Genomic DNA, 23,833 nt, shown 5'->3' with positions numbered 1-23,833 from the left:
TAAGCACCCGACTCTGCTGCTTTAACGGAGGAGTTGGATGAGTGTGGATAAATAGCGCAAAGGCAAATACGTTCAGTAGTAATTAAGGAGCAAGAGGTTGCTGGAGAAATACATTATATAGCTCATCGGAAACCACGACCATTTAAAATGAACTAACCGAGGGAAGGCCACAATCAATTTTCGGAAAAAACATAAATCGCGGAGAAAGGTTAATGAACAACTGGGTCCAAGAATGAAAGATGATGATGAATAAGTGAGTTTAATAGAGAAAGGAATTGCGGGAAGATGGAGTGAACTTAATCAGGAGATTGACGAACTCTGATGGCAAATGGAAAACTGCTCTGAAAGACGTGAGAGTTGATGTAAGCCTAAGAATGGCTGCAGAATTAAAATTCCTCAATGTAAGGTGTACCATCGAATGATGAAGAATGTAACAGAATTAAGTGTTAAAACAACGACAAGCTGGACATTTTATTATTGTACAGTTTGTGTGATTTTGCTGTGGTTTGGGAATTTAAGGCAGAACCTGCCAAACGAAAGGTTTCTAAAGTGGAAATCGGGGTAGTGAATTCTTTGTGGATACGAAACTAAAAAAAAAAAAAAAAAAAAATATATAAGATCACAGCATTCAATAGTGGTCGTGTAATGGAAGTAGGAAATTACGAAGTAACGTCAATGACATTCATCTGTGTTACGCTGAAGTCGTGGCGGCTCCTCTAAAGCAAAGGGAATGAGTTTCAAGTAACCCTTTTTGAAGCACAAAATTATTTTCCGCTATGCAAAGCTTTTCACTTCCAGTTGGCCTCGCGACAATTTTCAAATGCTGAAAATTCAGGTTCACGTTTTTTTTTCGTCTGGAGGAATGGATTTCCGCTGTCATGCAAATGCTTTGCGTTATTCTGAAGAAATAGTTTCCCGGGTAAATATTTAAAATCTATTACCGAGTCTCGGGCACTGCATTACGTATACGGAATTTTAAAAATGGTATACATAAAAAACTTTCCTCTGATTCTCTTCCTGTTTCAATGTACATTTCCCTTTGTTGCATATCTCTCTCTCTCTCTCTCTCTCTCTCTCTCTCTCTCTCTCTCTCTCTCTCTCTCTCTCTCTCTCTCTCTCTCTCTCTGAGTGAGTCGGGGTTGAAATTGGACCTGTAATAGTTTTCCATGTTAGGGTTTCCAGTTGCTCAAATGCTGTCTTGTTTGTCTTTAGGTCATGGCCGTTTTTACAATGAAGCAATCACTTTCATCTTTATTTTATTCCATACTAGCCGAAAGCCAATGCTGAATTTCTTTATGCCTTAATCTCATCACTTTTACGAAAGAAAACTGACAAATAAACCACCAACTGAACGAGTATCTGACAGGAAGAGAAAAGTAAGGAAGGAGATTTCACTCGTTATTTTGCGTGTCTCTTTTTATGAGGTCACTTAGGTCATATAAAAATGAACACACTCCATGCACTTAAATCAAGAGACGGCGAAAGCAACGGAGATATATTTTTGCGTTTCTAGATGCATGCACACAGAGAATGGCGATCTGAAGAGCACGCTAGGTTATTTGAAGAAGGAGCATGCTTAGAAAACAGCCGTGACTACAGAGGACTGTGGTAGTCAGTCGTATAACGATCACCTCATCTCGAACTTCTATCGGACTGTACTGGTCAATCTTATGAGGGCCCCATATCTATAATCTCTATATGGGAATGTACTGGCCAGTCTTGTGAGGGCCATATCTCTAATCTCTATATTGGAATGTATTGGTCAGTTTTACAAGGGCCCCTCATTCCAATCTCTGTAATGGACTGTAGTGGCCAGTCTTACGAGGGCCCCATATCTCTAAACTCTGTATCGGACTGTACTGGCCAGTCTTACAAGGGCCCCGTATCTCTAATCTCTGTATCGGAATGTGATGGTCAGTCTTACAATGGCACCTCATCTCCAATCTCTATAACGAACTGTAGTGGCCAGTCTTAGGAGGGCCCCATATCTCTGATCTCTGTATTGGACTGTACCAGCCAGTCTTGCCAGGGCTCCATATCTCTAATCTCCGTATCGGACTGTACTGGCCAGTCTTGCCAGTGCCCCATAACTCTAATCTCTGTATCGGACTGCACTGGCCAGTCTTGCGGGTCCCCATATCTCTAATCTCTGTATCGGACTGTACTGGCCAGTCTTATGAGGGCCCCATATCTCTAATCTCTGTATCGGACCTAATCTCTGTATTGGACTGTACTGGCCAGTTTTTCAAGGGCCCCAGTCTCTGTATCAAACTGTACTGGCCAGTCTTTCGAGGGCCCCATATCTCTAATCTCTGTATTGGACTGTACTGGCCAGTCTTTTGAGGGCCCCATATCTCTAATCTCTGTATCAGACGCTACTGGCCAGTCTTTCGAGGGCCCCATATCTCTAATCTCTGTACTGGACTGTACTGGCAAGTCTTGCGAGGGCCCCATACCTCCATTCTCTGTATTGAACTGTACTGGCCAGTCTTGTGAGGGCCCAATACTTCTAATCTCTATATTGGACTGTACTAGCCAGTCTTACGAGGGCCCCATCTCGCCAATCTTTATATCAGACTGTACTGGCCAGTCTTGCAAGGGCCCCATATCTCTAATCTCTGTATTGAACTGTACTGTTCAGTCTTATGAGGAACCCATATCTATCTGTGTCGGACTGTACTGGCCAGTCTTACGAGGGCCCCATATCTCTAATCTCTATATCGGACTGTACTGGCCTGTCTTATAAGGGCCTCTTGTCTCTTTCTCTATATCAGACTGTACTGATCAGTCTTATCGGGACCTCATGTGTCTAACCTCTATATCAGACTGTATTGGTCAGCCTTGTAAGGGCCTCTTATCTCTTTCTCTACATCCGGACTGTACTGACCAGTCTTATGGGGCCCCCATATCTCTAATCTCTATAATGGCCTGTACTAGCTAGTCTTACGGGGTCCCCATGTCTCTAATCTCTATATAAGACTATACTAGCCAGTCGTATAAGAGCCCATTATCTGTATTTTTTATATCAGCCTGTACTGACCAGTCTTATGAGGGCACCATATCTCTAAACTCTGTCATACTCAACTGGCCCGTCATATACGGGTCCTCGTCCTATATCTCTAAGAACTGTGTCTCAGTGGCTCAACTTTCAGCAACTTATCTAATCATCCTCAACTTTGGAGTTGCTTGTTCCTCTCTTTTGATAATATTAAATTTACTATAAAATTTCGATGGTCTTTTCCTCTTTCATGATACATAGATGAACAGAAATGTAATAAATTTAGTAGGAGTTATTTTTTTACAGTAAAAATCCAGAAAAAAATATTCCGAAATACTAAATCATCGTCAGCATACAGAATTACAAAAAAAATAAAAGTTAACACTGAACTAACTTAGCAGTCAAACATACAGACAAAAAGTGAATTACTAAGCTATATAAAGCTTCGTTATTGCCCATAAAATACTGGCCAAGACTACTAAGAAATTCACTAAACCCATTCTTATTTATTAGTTGTGTGGTCACTCTCTCACACTTATTCTTTCTCACTTATATTTAATTTTCGTAATCTATCCTCTTTTAGAAAACCCACTGGAAAAGGTGATATGTCCTTTACTCTCGGGCGATATGCAAAAATGTTCAGAAAGGTATCCCGAAGTATCTGAGAAACCTTATCTGCCACAAGAATGCGCCAGGTGCATATCAATAAATCCATACATCCTTAGGATATTTCCTGAGATCAACAGGACTTTCCTTTCAACTGGCTATAATGCGGTGCAATGGTTTGCTGCTCTTGAATATGAATACAAAATTGCAGTATACTGGAATTTTCTTAAGACTTCCATAACATATGTAAAAGACAATGTGTAACGGCAAATATGTCTGAAATAAAATTTAAATCTTCATTGCACACTGAATCGCTCTACCATAAGGAACTGTTTAGCTAAATCTCCATTAAGGCAGCAAAGTGTGCCTGCTGAATGTGAATAAGAGAAAAAATAGCGTTTTGCTAAGACGCATCGTTATGTGTTATGTGACGTGAGAATGTCTGATATGGGCAAGAATTTATAGATAAAATTAAGTATTAAAATGGGTTAGCATAGGTGAAATGATGGATGAAAGAGTTGTAAGAGGTTTGGTCATGTTGAAAGAATGGTAGAATGATACTGCGATGAAAATTTGGCAAGGCTGTTAGGATATATGCAATGATCAAGAAAGAACTGTTTACATGTCAAAAGGACATATTCAAATGGAGGGTTCTTTTTATCCAAGTTGCAGGAGATTACTTACTGTCTGTCTATGAAAGCTCAAAGCACTGCAATGAATCTTGTGTATATACAAATGTTGGGCTGAAGTTACGCAAGTTATCTGCTCATATAATTCAACCTTTGATCCTTGCAGTGACTGTTGTTTTGTCTTTCACTACAGCCACAACATCAAATAGGAAACACTCACAAACACACACACTACATACATACATACATACATACATACATACATATATATATATATATATATATATATATATATATATATATATATAATGGATGCCTGTGGCTATATATATTATATACAGCTCTCAGCCTGTGGCTCTTGGTCTGCCAAGGCCGTGATTCACTCCCGACCCAGCTGCAAATGGGTACCACCATCCCTCGGCTCAAGAACAGGGCATGAGGAAGGCAACCGTAAAGACTTGCTAAAAAATCAGAAAGACACACAACTCTATAGGCAACGCCTCCAGAGGGCACAATATAAGGTTTAAATTGATTGCACGAGTGAAGAAATATATATATAAATATATATGATATGACTTGAATTCCTCTGACATTTAATTTATATATCACTAATTACCCCTGGGAAAAATAAAGACTGGGAGAAGGTTCTGAAGGTTTTTAAAGTTTTATTTCTAAGCTGAGAAATGAACTCGAAACTGGTCAGGACCTACCTCCAGCCTCATATTTCCCCAGTATTAATGAGAAATATATATATATATATATATATATATATATATATATATATATATATATATATATATATATATATATATATATATATATGTGTGTGTGTGTGTGTGTGTGTGTGTGTGTGTGTATGTATTTATATACAATACGAGCTTTTGTGAACGCGCCATGAAAACAATCGCTGAAAATTACGGTCCGTTTCCTTCTACTCTCTTTCAGGAGGACTGGGTGACGAGCTGGAGTACCGCCTGACACGATACCTGATGGCCAACTACGACCCCTCGGTCCGCCCTGCACGAAATTCCTCAGAGGCTTTGTCGGTGGTCTTTGGTCTCTCCCTTCACAGCATCATTGATGTGGTGAGTATTTCTTCTCCAAAGATTGAAAACTGATCCAGTTGGGTCTTTGTTGTTTACGAAACTGTCAGTCCTAAGAGACGAACACCAATTGGACCTCTGAGTGGTCGCTGGAATATTTCTCATTTTAATAACCACTTTATCCTGATCCACAAATAATTTACTGCATTTGACAGACTTCCAAGATCTTGACGACACAAAGGACTCCACAGAAAGGTGACAGACAGGATCAGGAAACCTACTTAATTGCTGTTGATGGGGGAAATTAACATAAGTTGTAGAGATTATCAAGTGATTCTATACTCACACACAGATGTCGTCACAAATTCAAAACCCGTGTTTTTTCAGCCATCACAATGTACTGCTAGCAGTTGATATCTCAAATGACAATTTATATAAATGTAAAAGAATAGCGCAGTCTACCTGATATATAACATCTCTCTTATATAAACCTGTCCTGGCGTTTGTTAACTGATGACTAACTAATAAAAAGCTCAGTGCTTTTGAATCCTAAAATAAACAACAATGTGAATGACAAATACAATCCCGGTGGCAGTATCATATAACTGGATTGGCTTCTACCTGTCAGGTCCATGACGCGGGTTCGAAACCCCCTCTCCCCCTTCCCAACGCCCCCCCCCCCAAAAATAACTTTCCCCATGGTGAATCTTTTAAAACGATTAGATTCCCAAAAACCGTGGCCGGATTGGGATTACAAAGGGGAATAGACGAAAAAACGTGGGTGGCAAATATTATCGAAAAAGTACAGCAAATAAATATTGAGATTACTGATGATTCCTCTAACGAACAGGAATCCAGAAAACTGTGAACATAAAAATGGACTAAAGCTCACTGTGTCCTTTTGCCAAAACATGAAAACCCTCTCTTCAGATTCGGGTTCTCTGTCTTTGTCCCCTCCTCCTCTCTCTGTTTCTTAAGATAGATCTCAAAAGTGTGGGGGCATCTTGAAAGGCAACAAGGAAAAACAATGTAAGAGTGAAAAGTGTAACAGGAAAGCCGATACCTGAAAGCACCGATTCAAAAACACATTTACACTGAAAAAAAAGATCCGGTACACGAAAATACTGACTTACCTTCATTTATTTGTGAAAAACAATAAGACAATATCACAAGCGAATACATACGTACACGCACATGCAAACACACACACACAATATATATATATATATATATATATATATATATATATATATATATATATATATATATATATATATATATATATATATATATATATATATATATATATTATATATATATTTATATTTATATTTATATGTACATATACACAAAAGTATGTATGTATATACAGGCAAAATACATTAGGGAACGGAAAACGGAAATGTTGTCCTTCGTCTATTTAAGAGTATTCACATGACCAGTACCTACTACGTGAAATTTACCTTTAAATATCCGCTAGGATGAAAGCGCAGTGCATACGAACATCCAAACACTTTTAAAAGGGCGTTTACATCAATGACGAGGCAGAGTTTTTCTTTTTTTTTTGACAGAGAAAGGTTGTGCTATTCATAAATCTTGTTTTCGCAAAACACCCGAACTAAATTTTTCTTAAAAGGAAAATAACAAGTGTGTTGTTTTATTGTCCCTGGACCAAGCACCACTACACTCTTTAGAATCTGCACGCTTTACAAATTTCTTTTGATATAAACGGATGAAGTGTATGCATTCCTAAACTGACATTTATATTCTACCAACACTTTCCATTATAAAACTATACCTGAATGTATTTTTTTCCTGACATGCTGCTGGAACAAACTCTTTAGTACCTGTCCAACGAATAGCAGGACTGTTACCTATTAGAAAAAAAAAAAAAACAGCACAGTTATTTTTTTCATATCTTGTACATTTTTTATGCAGGTCATTTTTCTTTTTCAGTGTTTTACCAGTTTGACTAACACAGCCGTTATCAAAAGTACATCGTATTTTATACAAAAAAACATCTTTTGCTATTGTTAGAGAATTCTTTCCTAGACTTTTTCTTCATTATTTTATGATTCCTGGATGCCACGTTAACATTAACAATCCAATAAGGGAGTGCTAAAATAAGCATCCACGTCCATCGTAAATTTTAATCTATCAAAGAATGTGTTTATATTTTCGTCATGAGGTCAAATGCAATTTTTGTCGTCAGTGCATCTGAACTGTTAAACATTTTTTTAAACAAAGTTGCTATGTGCTATTACATTTACTGTATACAGAAAACCCACCAACATTTTCGCATATGTTCATTTTTATTCGGGCAACAAACATGAAGTTAAGATAACAGTTGCAGTTTTGTTCATGTTAGAGATAATAATCACTCTATTAATTGGAGAGCCATTAAAAAAAACCGGTCTATTCCAATAACATTTCGAAACGGAATATGATCGCGTCTAGTTTTATACTAGAAAGTTTTGATGAGAATGCAAATATCAGCCTATGAATGCATAAACTCGATCCTTTTATTTAAAAAAAATACAATGTAGCTAAGCCTGATCCAAGGAAAACAAAACCATTCGCTTGTTATATCCCAATAAGAAAGAGTCCAGATCAGGTGTTTTGCGAAAACAAGATTTATGAATAGAATGCCCTCTCTCGGCCAAAAATAAAATAAAAAAAAGCCCGCCTCCTCTCGTGTGTCAAAGGCAATTTTTAACTGTTTGTTTGTTCGCTGAAACACATCATGTTTGAATGCAAAATGCCATAGGGAAAATAAAACAAGAGAAGAAAGTTACATTATATGTATATATAGATATAGATATATATATATATATATATATATATATATATATATATATATATATATATATATATATATATATATATATATATATATATATATATATAATGCTAATAGCCACAATGCCCTTTAACTTCTCGAATGCTGCGCGCTTTTTTGGATGTGCTTGTACTATGAAACCGTACATCCAGACGGAAGAAATTGAAGACTGTGATTGCCGGTCGCGGGACACGAACCCGCGTCGCCTTAACCACAAGGAGGTCACGTTGCCGACCTGACAACGGCAACGTGATCTCCTTGTGGTTAAGGCGACGCGGGTTCGTCTCGTGGCAATCCAGACGCAAGAAATTGAAGACTGTGATTGCCGGTCGCGGGACACGAACCAGACGCAAGAAATTGAAGACCTGACAACGGCAACGTGATTCCTTTGCCGGTCGACGGGACGTCTCCCGCGACCGGCAATGCCAGACGCAAGAAATTGAAGATCACGGTCGCGTCGACCTGACAACGGCAACGTGACCTCCTTGTGGTTAAGGCGACGCGGGTTCGTGTCCCGTCCCAGACGCAAGAAATTGAAGACTGTGATTGCCGGTCGCGGGACACGAACCCGCGTCGCCTTAACCAAATTGAAGACTTGCCGACCTTCCCGCGACCGGCAATCGTCTTCACGGCAACGTGACCTCCTTGTGGTTAAGGCGACGCGGGTTCGTGTCCCGCGACCGGCAATCACAGTCTTCAATTTCTTGCGTCTGGGTGTACGGCTTCGTAGTTACAAGCACATCCAAAAAAACGCGAAGAATTCGAGAAGTTAAGAGGGCATTGTGGCTATTAGAATTATATATGTGTCTGGTAAAAGTGACCAGTAGATTTTACATATATATATATATATATATATATATATATATATATATATATATATATATATATATATATATATATATATATATATATATATATATATATATATATATATATATATATATATATATATATATATATATATATATATATATACATATATACATAGTGGGATGAAAGCGCAATAGCTATACAAATATTAAGGCATAAATATCAAATCTGAATTCACTATACCTAAAAAACAACGAACAGCCAGGATTCGTCACACTGATTGTCTATCACTGGAACTAAATCAAAGGCCCAGGTTCGAATCCTGGCCTGGGCAGAAGCATTTATCAATTATAATTCCACTCGGGTGTGACTGTTCTTAGGCTATAGTTAATTCGAAATTAAGTGATATTTGTGGACTGATACCTGTGAGCATAACAATTTCACATACATTCGTACATGTGTATTGATATACAATATATATAATATATATTTACATGTATGTATATATAGATTATATATATATATACATATACATATATATATATATATATATATATTTACATATTTGTGTTTATCTCTCTTTCTCTTTTCACTTTTCTCCCATACAAAATTACACAAATACACACATACATATATATATATATATACATATACATATATATATATATAGTATATATATTTATATATTTGTATTTATCTATATTTATATTTATTTTCCCCATACACAATTACACACATATATATATATATATATATATATATATATATATATATATATATACACACAGTGTACGTGTGTAACTGTGTGTGTGTGCACCTACGCGTAACTGAGTAACTGTGTATGTACGGGTGAAAAGGATCAGAAATGTGGGCACAAAGACGCAGTAAAAAGAGAAAAATTCCGCATAGGTTAAAACATGCACCAGAACCCTTGAGGTGCCTCGATTAAGTGTAGAAAACAGAAAAAGAGAAGTTGGTGACAAGTATATAGAATTTGGAATATGAGAGGAAAGAGAACAGAAGAGAATCAAAAACCTTTCACGCGTATGCAAGACTGCTTGTATATCTCCTTGTACACACACACACACACAAAGACAGATAAATAGATAGATAGATACAGAGATAGACAGACAGATATACAAATAGACACAGATGTGTTACTTAGGGGTGTGTCTATAGACAGTTTTTTTTTATAAAATAATTTATTCTTTTTTCTTTCTTTTAGACAGAAAAGTAGACAGCCCGAAAAATTAGTGTGTAGAAAGAGAGAGAGAGAGAGAGAGAGAGAGAGAGAGAGAGAGAGAGAGAGAGAGAGAGAGAGAGAGAGAGAAATCATCACTCAACAGAAGGTGGTCAGGGTCCCTTTAATAAACGCAACCAATAATATTTAAGCCAATTGTGTACTTGTGATTGAATGGCAACGGGCAGGCTTCAGGTATAGTCCTCGACATTGGATGATTTATGTATGAACTTCCAGTTCTCTTCACTTTTCCACGAATTATTACTATTATCATATTATTCCCCTGTGTTGAAAGGCATTGTTATTATTATTATTATTATTATTATTATTATTATTATTATTATTATTATTATTATTATTACCTTTCCCTTCATCAAATGTGGCCTTCGTCCATTAAGCTGACAGTGGGGTTCAAATAAAAACCAGATATCTTCCTTTTTTTCAAAATATAAAACCCTAGGGTTGTTATATAAGGCCGCTAAAGTGTGCTTCATTGCCTTAGTATATGATACTTTTACAACATATGTAAAAGAAAAAAATTAAGTTGAATGACTTAGAGACTTCAGGAACTTCTCGAATAAAAAAAACCTAATTTATAAAAATTTTTCTCAAAATAAGAAAACACACAGGAATTAGAAGGGGAATGCAAACATTGCTTCCAAAGAGTACTGACTAAGAAGACAGTATATAACGGGGAACAGTAAATACAGTATAGTACATAATAAATGACATGAAACACTATAAAAAGAGTACTTGCAAAGTTCCTAAAACATGCATTACGAAAATACTATTACACAACCATCCAACTGTAATGATATATATATATATATATATATATATATATATATATATATATATATATATATATATATATATATATATATATATATATATATGTATATATATAAAGTATATATATATATATATATACATACATACATACATATATATATATATATATGTATATATGTAAGAAACTACTTTCTTACAAAAATGTTAAACGAAACGCGGACAACACAAATTCTTTTCCCGTATTCCGAGGAAGAGAAAGAGAGAGTATGTAGGACATCCACTGCTTACGTTCGAGATAACCCCCAAGATCCCTCTCTGATACTGGGCATAAACTGGAAGGACAGATATTCATCCACGTGCATGAAAAGGGTTTGTTTGGCTTTGCGTGTAGAAAAGCACAGAGAGAGAGAGAGAGAGAGAGAGAGAGAGAGAGAGAGAGAGAGAGAGAGAGAGAGAGAGAGAGAGAGAGAATACTTTGGTCCGAATTCAGAGCTCTTGCTTAGGAAGAGCTAGGAATGTGGAAGTCGCAGAAAGGCGTCTAATTCTTGACCTTTTAAGGTCAAGATGAAGAACGCTGTTCCCTTTTAGTGTTTTTATTATGGAAGCCTGACTGTCTATATTATCTGCTTGCTGGACCAAAATTCTTCTTTTCAAAATTCTGTTTCTGAATCTTAAAAAAGAGTAAAAGGTATTGGTTTCGTTTTCATCATTTACGCACAGGAAAACTCGAATTTCATGGGTACAGCTGACACAATAAAATTGTTTGACAAGGTCTATATGTCTTTCTTCAGCTGTAAAGACGGTAAAATATATGCTTTTTTTTTTGGTTATAAAATAAACTATGGTATTTCATTTTACTTTAAGACAGCTGAGTTTATCATACTAATGTAATTGGTGTTGATGGTGTATTGTTGCCCTAAAACCCAGTATTCTATCTTCCTACGTTTTGATTTATTTCTCATTTAGGGATTTTCTGTATATCATCATAAGTTTTTTATTTGTATTTAATATTATTCTGTTGCTTTTTCTCCCCATTTGTATTTTATTATTTTTCTGTTTACTTTTCCATGTGAAATTTTTTTACTCACTGCGCTTATTCACATAATGAATAACAAGTACCCTTATATTGAAAATTAACAGTAAAATAATAAATGAGAGTGAGACGTTACGTACCGTCCAGAAACCTAGACCAACCTATCTTCATTCTGCATACTTGTAGAGCAGCCAGAGCTAAGAGAGGCTGACTTCAAGTGGGCGAAGGCAGCTCCCACCCTAAGGACGTTAAGTACCGTCCTGAGGCTCAGATCAATATATTTTCATTCAGCATCCTTGCACAGGAAGCCAGTGGTAAGAGGCTGACCTCGGTTTGAACGACGGCGAGTCAAGCAATGGTATTCTTCTCAAAACAAAGTTGTTACAAAAAGAATAATACAAAAATTCCGTTGAAATTTCAGTGAATACCAAATGGATAACTGATTACTTTTAACAACCAAAGCTTTGATTAGTATTGAACAAACCGAATTTTTACTTTAGTTTCGAGTTACTGACATAAATAAGTGGAAGCAGTGAACACTAAGTAAAAAATGCGCCGAAATTTCTTCAGCGCAATCGAATTTTCTGTATATCGTATAATCAAGGCTACCGAAAATAGATCTATCTTTCGGTGGTCTCGGTATAATGCTGCATGAGCCGCGGCCCATGAAACTTTAACCACGGCCCGGTGGTGGCCTGGCCTATATCGTTGCCAGACGCACGACTATGGCTTACTTTAACCGTAAGTAAAATAAAAACTACTGAGGCTAGAGGACTGGAATTTGGCATGTTTGATAGATGGAGGGTGGATGATCAACAACCCAATTTGCAGCCCTCTAACCTCAGTAGTTTTTAAGATCTGAGGGCGGACAGAAAAAAGTGTGCAGAAAAAAAAAAGATTACTGTACTGGTAAACAACCTTTGAAGGTGAGTGTTTACCTGTGGCACCATCAGTCTAAGAGTGACTAGAGTGAACTATGCAGGGAAAACAGACAATGGGAGAGGCACAATGGCCTTCTTGCGTCACTGAGCAGGGGTTCTATCTAAGACACCACGCTGTGTTTGATGACAGGAATGTACTGTTTATTAACATCAATACTCTTCATTTACTTGAGGAATCAAAAATAGTTCCGAGGAGGTAGGACGGAAGGAGACAAGATCTCGAGTATCAGAACTCAGTTTGGAGGACGAGAAGCTGTGATATAGGTTGGATCTGTGACGTACATAAAGTTGATTAATTCTGTAAAGGGCTGTTTATTTCATTAGTTCAGATCAGTGGTTCTCAATCTTTTTTTTAGTGATGGCACCATCACTGATGTAATCATTACTGTGGCACCCCTTCTTCACCATCCCACCATATCGCAAGAATTAACTTTTATTTAATGAATAAAATTATTATCCATACTCAAACCAAAATCAACACACCGTACATGCAGAAATATACTGTACAAACAAAGAGCATATCAGAAGAATTAGATAAACATAATTAAAGTAGACACACTGATAACAATTACATGACGACTTTTGAAAAAATTTTTTTTTTTTTCAAAAATGTTCACTGAGATGATCTAGCCAAGACACAATTCATGAAAATCTTGCGGCACCCCTAGGCACTGCTTCTGGCACCCAGGGTCCCACGGCACCCAGTTTGAGAATCAGTGGTTTAGATAATAGGGTTTTCCCGTCTTCAAAAAAGTACTAAAAGATTGCTAACGGTTACAAACAAGTGAATAATTTAGCTTCCTTGTTTTACGAATGAGCGAAAGTAAAGAAAAATTACTCTTACCTCCAAAACAAATCATCAGCACAATAAAACCCAACGGAAGCTCTTAAAGTAATTCAAATTAAGACATTGTGAAAGCAATAGGTAGCGTATGCATATATGTAAATCACCTCCATGAACAAATGGGAAAAGGAAATGCAAGGATCCAGCGCTTTCCTTTCCAGCGATCTCAAAATAAAATACCGAGAAAATAGCACAGGACGGAAGTGAAACTTATCTTTTCCCCGTGCAAACAAAACGAGTGGATAAAAGAATCCATTAATATTATATTATCCCTCTCATTCTCGGAAAGAAGACAAAAGACGGATGAAATCTTGTTATGCCAACTCGACACGATTTCAAAGAACAGGGAAAAGGACACACGGTCTGGGGAATCATTCTTTTTGTACATTAAAAAGAGTGGAAACGGAATTAGAACATCCTCTGATTCTGAAGCGACCATCTGTGTCGCTTCTAGGTAGACGAGGAAGAAGTTTGTAATTGTAATACTAGAGGAAAATTCTGAGGAAAAATAAAAGGTTTGGATAATGGGACGTCTAACTCTAGGATGCTTTCAGACATCGCAAACAATGCTTTGTTTACTCATATTAATTGCAGTGTGTGTGTTTGTTTGTGTGTGTGTGTGTGAGAGAGAGAGAGAGAGAGAGAGAGAGAGAGAGAGAGAGAGAGAGAGAGAGAGAGAGAGCCAACAGCAGCGGAAGTATATGAAGAACAAAAGCTGATAATAAATGTTCTATTTTTAAAAAAACAAAATCTCATTTCATAATAAAAGACATCTGATAAGGCATCAATCTTTCCACCACCTGCACGATCCTCTTCCTTTCTTTTGCAGGACGAGAAGAACCAAATCCTGACCACCAACTGTTGGCTAACGCAGGTGTGGACGGATGCACATCTGACGTGGAATGCCTCCGATTTCGGAGGGGTCCGCGTTATCAGGGTCCCTTACCACAGAGTCTGGAAACCGGATATAATCCTGTACAATAAGTAAGTAGTTAGTGTGTGAGTGTAATCTAAAAGGAATGGCTCCACAGAATGTACAACAGAAGTCACTGATGATTTCATCATTTATTTATGGAGTGTTGGAGAAAATTAGTCTGCAGAAAACGTCGAAGGCATTAGCAGTTTCATATATCTGCATAAAATGTTTCATCAGAAGCAATTCTTCCTTTACAACACTTTGTCCATTCAGTCTCTCATGCACTTTCTTGGTCTCACTTTCCTCCTTCCTCCCAAAATTTATAAACATACTCTTTTCACTTGGTTATTGTCCTCCAATTTCTTCTTAAAACCAAACCTCCTCAAAAATAATCGATGTATCTTTTAATCTTGCTAACCGTTTTACAATAACCTCTTAGTGTCTCCACACTAATGCCATAAGCCAGAGATCTGTATTTGTTTCAGACTGTATTATCAAAGAAGACTTTCTCTGTTTGAGTACGTTAAGAAATAAAGTGTTTAACTTGAGCATGAACTGGTTAGTGAATAATTACAAGATCATAAGATGACGATCTTTCGGCTCTCTTGTTGCTTGAATGAATGACTAGAAATGATGGTGACATATGTAGGATGTTAAGAGCAGAGAATGACTCTTTCTCTTACACAGATTGGTAATTTCCTAAGGAGCAATGTTACAATATTAATATTCTACTCTGTATAAATAGGAAAATCCTTTACTGAACGATTCAGTAGCTGATCCTGTTCGTCTGCAGTATCTTAGAATCTTCTGTAGATTCAACACTTCCACTGGGATCACACTTATTTTTTCCTTCATGTAATCTTCAAATCTTTCTATATGCATGTTTACCACTTCCACTGGGCTTACCCATATATTTTCCCTCAAAAAATGTTCTGTCTTTCCTAATAACAGTTTACCACTTCCACTGGGCTCATGCATACTTTTTCCACTTTTTTTCTTTTATAAATACATTATGTTCCCCCTAATACTATCTCTTCTAAATCTGTCTTTAAAACCCTAAGTGCATTATTTAGATGACAAACATTTTTTCTTCAACTCATTTATTAAAAGTTTACATTAAACTAGAATTGCTTTCATATTCGGATGCTTCTTCCTTTTTCTTTCTTCTTGATGGGATTAAATGTTATGCAATTCGTTTGTTACTTGATTCCAGTCTCACCCAATCTCTCAATACTCTCGCTCTTTGCTTCGAGGAAGCTTCTTTCTTTCTAGTGATACTATTTTGGTCACTGTCCCGTTGAGCTAATGGCAGGAATTTCTCGCTCTTACAGACTTCGTAAAACATATCAAGGCAATTCTTTCCTCATTTACACCGTGGCAATTGTTAACCATTGAATTACAAAGTCCAGTGACTTTCTTTTCCTCTACTTCTACCAGTTTGGAACACTCTTTCTGCTTCTATTTCTGTCCATTAAAACATTTTTTTTTTTTTTTTTGTAACAGGAAGGGCATCATTATCCTCATGTGAAACCTCAACCTTCTTTGTTTTTTTTTTCTTTAGGTCCTGGGCTAGAAAAAGATATTAGGTCGCCCTCCCATTCCTATGCTATTGGGAAAAAATTCACAGAGACTGTCCAAAATAATTTTCAACTAGATCACTAAACGTATCAATTGAAAATGAAATATACCTAATGAGTTTATTTAAATCTTATGTGCTATGATGAGTTTTTTTTTTTTTTTCTTGATTCATGAATTCTAAATGGTAATTAGACCTGAGGGAATAAACATTACAGATAAAAAAAAAATCACCACCGTAAGTATCGTATATTTTTGTACCTATGTACTATGCACAACCACGCAAAGGGCTTATTTACATAGTGTAAAGCGTGAACATTTATATTTCCCTTTATATGTCCACGAAACGTATAGTTCATTATTTCACAAAGTATTCCTCGGAATTTTAATCAAGGTAGACAGCGCGATATCCAGCAGCAGCACCACGCAATCCTCTCCATTGTCTATTTACTTTTTTTTCCCTAATACCAATTTCAGCGCAGACTCGCAATACAGCTCGGCCACCATCAACACCAATGTTATCGTCAGTTCGTCGGGATCTGTGACATGGCTCTCACACGGCATATACAGATCGTCGTGCGATATGAATGTCGAGCACTTCCCTTTTGATATTCAATTCTGCAAGCTGAAGTGGGCTTCGTGGACGTACGATGGCCACCAGGTAAGGGCGCTATCTCAGTTGAGAGACGCTGAGAGTGGGAGAGAGAGAAAGGGACAAAAATATAAAATAAAAAATGTACACATAGATTTCAACATATAGTATAAACTATTTCAATAACTGACGATTGCACCCATCGTTAACTCCGATAGGTAGGGAAGGGCCTCTGAGGCTCTCTTTCCGCCAATGTCAGAACTCTGCCATTCCTGCTTCCTTTCTTTAATCTTGTTCTCCAACCTCTTTAACTATTACTTCTTGGCGCGACTGTGGTTTTCCTTCCAGTTCCACCTTTATATCCTTGCATTTTTTCTTTACTTTCTAGTTCTCTGTTTCTTGCCGTCCAACCACTCCAACTCCCTCTTTTCACTTCCTAAACCGCTGAATGGTGGAAAGTGCCCCAGTTTCACAAAATCAAATCTGCACCAAACAAGGTTTACTGAGTTAACCAACAATTACAGCGGATCGGTTACCTTCAGTTTTTCATAGTTTTCTTGATGTCCGACATCATCAACTACACAAGTCTGTTTTCTGTTCTTCTCTACTTCCTAATTCACTTCTTGACTCACATCTTGCTATCCTTCATCCTTGTCTCCTCAGTCGTTGCGCCCTGGGGATGTAAGCCACTATGTACATCTCTTTGAACCTGTCCTCTCAGTATTGCGTTTTCAACTACATTCATCCCACTCACTGTCAAATGCAGGCTTACATATCCTTCTGAGGATTTCAATCACAAGTCTTTTCTTTTAATTCTCTTATCTCAGAATCGGTTGCATTTTCATTTTGTTTTCTTGATGAAAACGTGGAACAAAAATAAAGCTACACTCAAATTTTTTACATATAGTTCATTGTCAGTTGAAGTCCCTATTCTATTTCAATTTATGTGGTGATTACCAAACCAAGGTATTTGAAGTTCTCGACAGTCTTTGATTCAATATTTCTGTGTATGATATTTCCCAGCAGCGTATCCAACGTTTGTTAGCTGATTTCCAGGCCAATTTGATATGCAGCTACCCATCAACATCTTTGGTTTACATCACACAAATCTAAGCATTTATCATACGTCAGTCTGTAGCATCCTGCTTCATCATGGTGGACGCCCTCTCCCCTCTAATTAACCCATACAGATTACCCATTATAACACCAAGTTGGGGAGATGCCTGATAATTAACTATACAAAAAAAATTAAATATGATGAGAGCAATGCAGAATGACTGAATGAAAAGGAGCACATCAGGCAATAATAAATGCTGTCCCGTAAATCTGAAGGCAGATAATGACGCACCTGGGTTAGGAAGATGTTTTTCTGGTGCCACTTCGCAAAGAAGGGAATAGATGTGTGTGTGGACTATATGGATAGGTAATAATAGAGATTAGATTTGGTTTACCAGTCAAATCTTCAAGACCTAAGATCAATTGCACTTATTTTAAAGGTTATAAACATGCATATGACTGCGTATCAAGAATTGTATTGCAAGTATGGAATCTGTGAGGAACTCGAGGTTAGTGAAAATTTGCTATTGAGGTATTAGGGGCTGATGATAGATTGTTGTAGAATTTGCTGATTCATTTGACGTGAGAAAGAGTAAGAGTTTATCTCCAGTGGATTACAAACATTTCACGGAAAGAGTAACGCGAAAGGGAAGATCATAATAATGTCAACAATAAATGGCAAGTAGCCTCTGTAGTCAGTTGTACAACAACATGGGGCTGGTCGTCAGAATAACAACAATTTGCATGAATTAGTTTATTATATCTGCGTTATCGCATGGCACTGGCAAATACTGGCAGCAGTCTCCACTTAAACTCGATCAGTGCTGACTGATTCAGAGAAACCACTCATGTCAGGCACGAGACTAGTGAGACATACCTCGTGCAAATCCACTGTGATGTAATACATTCTGGAAGTCGTCAAGGAATGTTATACACTGCTGATACAAAAGTCCCTTCGGCCATCAGTCTGAATAAATGCATACCATTCTCGGGATCCCCGAATAGCAAAATGCAAATACATACCCAAATATGTACACACACACACACACACATATATATATATATATATATATATATATATATATATATATATATATATATATATATATATATATATATATATATATATATATATATATATATATATATATATATATATATATATATATATTTGTAAATCTAGCTTTTTCTTTTTTAAAAGATCAGTTAATCTCACACATGTATTAATTTTTATTGAACATTTAACATTTACTGTGCATTTGCAATATGATTTTATACAAAAGATACATGTTATACATTCCGAGGATATTTATATTCTTTTCATTTTTTTTCTTTTTGTAAATCCAGACTTTATTAGATTTCTTTACAATATATACTGAGGATTAAAATATTTTCAACTGTCATAACAACAGCATGAATCTATCTTTAACGTGAAAGAAAACTGCACTCTTAAAGCTGTTTAGTTCACTTTTCCAACGACAGAATTTGTCATATGGCTTACACAGTATTTAATAAACACAAGCTTTTTGTTATTAGGATAGTTTTTTTTTTTTTTACAAAAAGTTTTACTGTATTATGCTCTTAAATGCCACATCTACACGAGATGGGGAATATCTTGAAAATAAGAATGACAGCTCTGCAACTAAGGTTTCGGCTGCATGTTTCTGCTTTGTTGTTATCATAAAAAATAATTTTTGTTGTTTTCTGTAACAAAATATCAGAATATTTACATTTCTTGCCAGTAATTCCAATTACATCTATTTCATCATCAATACATTCAGGGCTAAATACACGTCACGCTTTGAATAACATGGATGACAGGACTGATTTGTTTACATTATTACTGCAGCCAGAATAAACATGTACAAATGCGGAAATATTGATACGTTGCCTGTATGCACTAAACTTGAGTCCAATATTACCTGTATGTATTCGGCAGTCCAAAACGGTAGGCTACGAGCATTTTCCATCGACACAGTAAATTCTGCCGATGGAACCAATAATTCATTTAATCTATCAGCAAAAGTGTTTACACCGTCGTTTCCATGCAGAATATATATGATGCCGTTAATTCATATAAACCACGTTACATTTTGAGGAGTAAATTTGCTTAATATTGTTTTCAAAATATTAAACGTACAGATTTCTTCCTGATGGTGAAAGGTGATTTCCCTTAGCTACACAAAGCATTTATGGAAATTATTCACCGTTACAATTCGAATTTTCAGTCTTTTACGTGTGCTTTACTCAATTCTTTATCAAATATTTTGAAAGAATGAAACCCACAAGTCTTCAATGTAGGGTATCAGAACAAAATTTCAACAAAAGATTAGTTGTACTTCGGGATTAATATTACGCCAAAATCCATGAAACTGAAACCACTACTAATCTGCTCACTAATTTATTTATCAATTCAACATCACTCATTGTATTAGAATCTGCAATGGTGCTCACTAATTTATTTATCATTTCAACATCATTCACTGTAATAGAATCTGCAATGGTGCTCACTAATTTATTTATCAATTCAACATCATTCATTGTATCAGAATCTGCAATGGTGCTCACTAATTTATTTATCAATTCAACATCATTCATTGTATTAGAATCTGCAATGGTGCTCACTAATTTATTTATCAATTCAACATCACTCATTGTATTAGAATCTGCAATGGTGCTCATTAATTTAATTATTAATTCAACATCACTCCTTGTATTAGAATCAATGGTGCTCACTAATTTATTTATCAATTCAACATCACTCATTGTATTAGAATCTGCAATGGTGCTCACTAATTTAATTATTAATTCAACATCACTCCTTGTATTAGAATCTGCAATGGTGCTCACTAATTTATTTATCAATTCAACATCACTCATTGTATTAGAATCTGCAATGGTGCTCACTAATTTAATTATTAATTCAACATCACTCCTTGTATTAGAATCTGCAATGGTGCTCACTAATTTATTTATCAATTCAACATCACTCATTGTATTAGAATCTGCAATGGTGCTCACTAATTTAATTATCAATTCAACATCACTTCTTGTATTAGAATCTGCAATGGTGCTCACTAATTTACTTATCAATTCAACATCATTCCTTGTATTAGAATCTGCAATGGTGCTCACTAATTTATTTATCAATTCAACATCACTCATTGTATTAGAATCTGCAATGATGCTCACTAATTTATTCATCAATTCAGCATCATTCATTGTATTAGAATCTGCAATGGTACCAGCTAATGGAACAAAAAGAGCAACAAGATATTTTGATAAACTGTATGAAACAGGGCAAACTGAAAAATTATTGACCACGTGCACAATTTACCGTTAGTGTTTTTTTGTAAGTCCGTATATATATATATATATATGTTAAAATGGTGACGAAACTGCAAAACTCACAACAAAATGACTGGCTGTTAATTTTCCATTGAGAAAATATCAGTTGTAAGACCAGCAGCCCTTCGACTAGTTAGAAAAACATAACCAAAAGCTAAGTAATGGTGTTTTACGAAAAAATTAAAATGGTAAAAGATATATGTGCATGCATATGGACATAACCAAATTAGAAGTCATAAATACACTACATGCACCCAAGTACTAACAAGAACTGTAAGTGAGCAATTGTATGTATATGATATATATATATATATATATATATATATATATATATATATATATATATATATATAAATATATATATATATATATATATATATATATATATATATACAGTATATATATATATATATATATATATATATATATATATATATATATATATATATATATATATATATTTCACTGCACAGCCTTCTCCCATAGGAGGAGGCGGTGACAATGGCACAACCTCAGGATTCTAAGCAAGTCTCTCGTCCGCATCTGAATAAGCCAGTCTTGTGTTGATTATATCAGTGGAAATACTTCGTATTTCCACTGATATAATCAACATAAAGGCGTACTTTTATTATGGACGCTCGAGTTTTTACCATTATTCCCACCCCCAACCCATGATTTGTCATTCCAAAGCAGCAACAAATTTTCTTCGCAATAACACGCGACATCCGTCCCCCGCACTCCATTTCCTTAACGAGGAAAAATACGACTCACCCAGCGTGTTAAGGCGGAACAAGACTCTCACATCGAAACTTTCGCTTTCCCCTCTCATTCCTCAGCTAGACCTCATCAAGCAGATGGACGACGGGGACACGTCCAACTACCAGAGCAACGGAGAGTTCGACCTGATGGAGTTCTCGGCCACCAGGAACATCACGTATTATTCGTGTTGTCCAGAGCCTTACCCGGACATCACCTACACCATTAAGATCAGGAGAAGACCCATGTTTTACGTCTTCAACTTGATTTTGCCTTGTGTTCTCATCAACGGCATTGGTAAGTACTACATACATACATTCTTATTAATATATATACATACATACAAAAACACATATTAATATATATATATATATATATATTTATATATATATATATATATATATATATATATATATATATATATATAACTATTATTTATTAAGTTCTTAATTCTATATTAATTTGTTTTGGTCCATTTCCCACTGAATACTTTGATATCACATTAACAAAATGAGGAATGGTCTATTTTAGTTCAGTTGAAATATACACTATTTAAATTTTACAAGTAATACTTTCATGAGAGTTCTATTTAACTGATTATTCATCAAATCTTGGATGGTATAGTGCTACACTGGCGCTTTATTTCATTACCAACTTCTGATATCAAGGTTTTCAGTGGAGAACATTTAAAAAAAATATTAGGATGTAGAATGTGAAAGTGACCGGTGGAACCATTTTTTTTCCATAACCCTAACTTTATACTTCTATGTACTTTCATATTTCCCACGGTTTCCATCTCTTTAACTTCTCATATACTATGTAAAAATAAATTTCAATACATTCAGCCTCTTTCTTTCTTTTGCATACAACATTAACACTTCACTTCAGTAAAGGGGAGGTGGCTTAACATGCTCTTCATGCCTTTGCTTCCACAGACGTACATCTTCCCAACATCTTTTGCATATACCCTAATAGTCTCTTGTTTACCTGTTTTGTGGCACCTAGCCTTTCATCTTACCATCATCTATTACCATTACTCCATACAAATCAACGCATTCCAGTCTTCCATCACCTTCTTTTGCTCATAACCTTACTTCTCCTTGAATTCACCATTAAATGTCTCATTCAAAAACTTACAAACTCTTCTGCTTTTCTCTGATGCTTCTCTTGGCTATCTTCAATCTAAACTGTATCATCTGCAAACCTCCCACGCCCCCATTCACAACCCATTTTTTTTCTCACAGCTTCTACCTGATGTCCTTTCTTGACTTCTAAAATCATTCCACCTATAATCTTAAACTTCCTTTGAGACCAACAAACCATTAGTTCACATTCACTTTTGCACCAAACAAGCGACTAGCATTTCCACGATCTAATGTTCGCGTCGATTCTCTCGAAAATTCTTCTGATAATTCTGAACACATTAGTTTCTCACCATACGTCTTCAACACCCCTTCACGCTGCATTTTATAAAACTAATTTAGTCTTTTTCTACGTCCATATACATCTTATATAGCTGTCTCTCTTTACTCTCAAACTTCTCACATAATTGAATCATACTAGATACCTGCTGCTTATACATTCTTGTTTAACTAAACTAAGATTACACTGCTGTTTCATTATCAGGCCTTTTGCTTTCTCTCTTACATTCTGAATCAAAATCATACTATATTTTTCCTCGTGTGCTAAGCAATCTTATACCATAATTATAATTCCTACAGCCACCTCCGTCACGTTTCACCCCACACAACAACAATTATTCCTCTCACTCACTTCTTTGGAACATTCCTTCAATCTAGATTTACTTTGTACATT

At 35.9% G+C, this 23,833-nt stretch overlaps 1 protein-coding gene across 2 annotated transcripts in view; it reads left to right on the top strand.

The window, feature by feature from the left end:
• The window catches only part of LOC136830224 (neuronal acetylcholine receptor subunit alpha-10-like), a 151,020-nt gene that overhangs the window by 109,335 nt on the left and 17,852 nt on the right, over nt 1-23,833 (top strand). For both annotated transcript variants that reach the window (XM_067089523.1, XM_067089522.1), the window contains 4 exons: nt 5,179-5,318; nt 14,605-14,759; nt 16,744-16,927; nt 22,099-22,315. In XM_067089523.1, the coding sequence (XP_066945624.1) occupies nt 5,179-5,318; nt 14,605-14,759; nt 16,744-16,927; nt 22,099-22,315 (696 nt within the window). The remainder of the gene's footprint in view (nt 1-5,178; nt 5,319-14,604; nt 14,760-16,743; nt 16,928-22,098; nt 22,316-23,833) is intronic.

The sequence above is a fragment of the Macrobrachium rosenbergii genome, chromosome 46 (assembly GCF_040412425.1).
Source record: "Macrobrachium rosenbergii isolate ZJJX-2024 chromosome 46, ASM4041242v1, whole genome shotgun sequence".
Taxonomy (NCBI): domain Eukaryota; kingdom Metazoa; phylum Arthropoda; class Malacostraca; order Decapoda; family Palaemonidae; genus Macrobrachium; species Macrobrachium rosenbergii.
The sequence above is the reverse complement of the archived record's forward strand: the minus strand, read 5'-3'. Positions and strand labels throughout refer to the sequence as shown.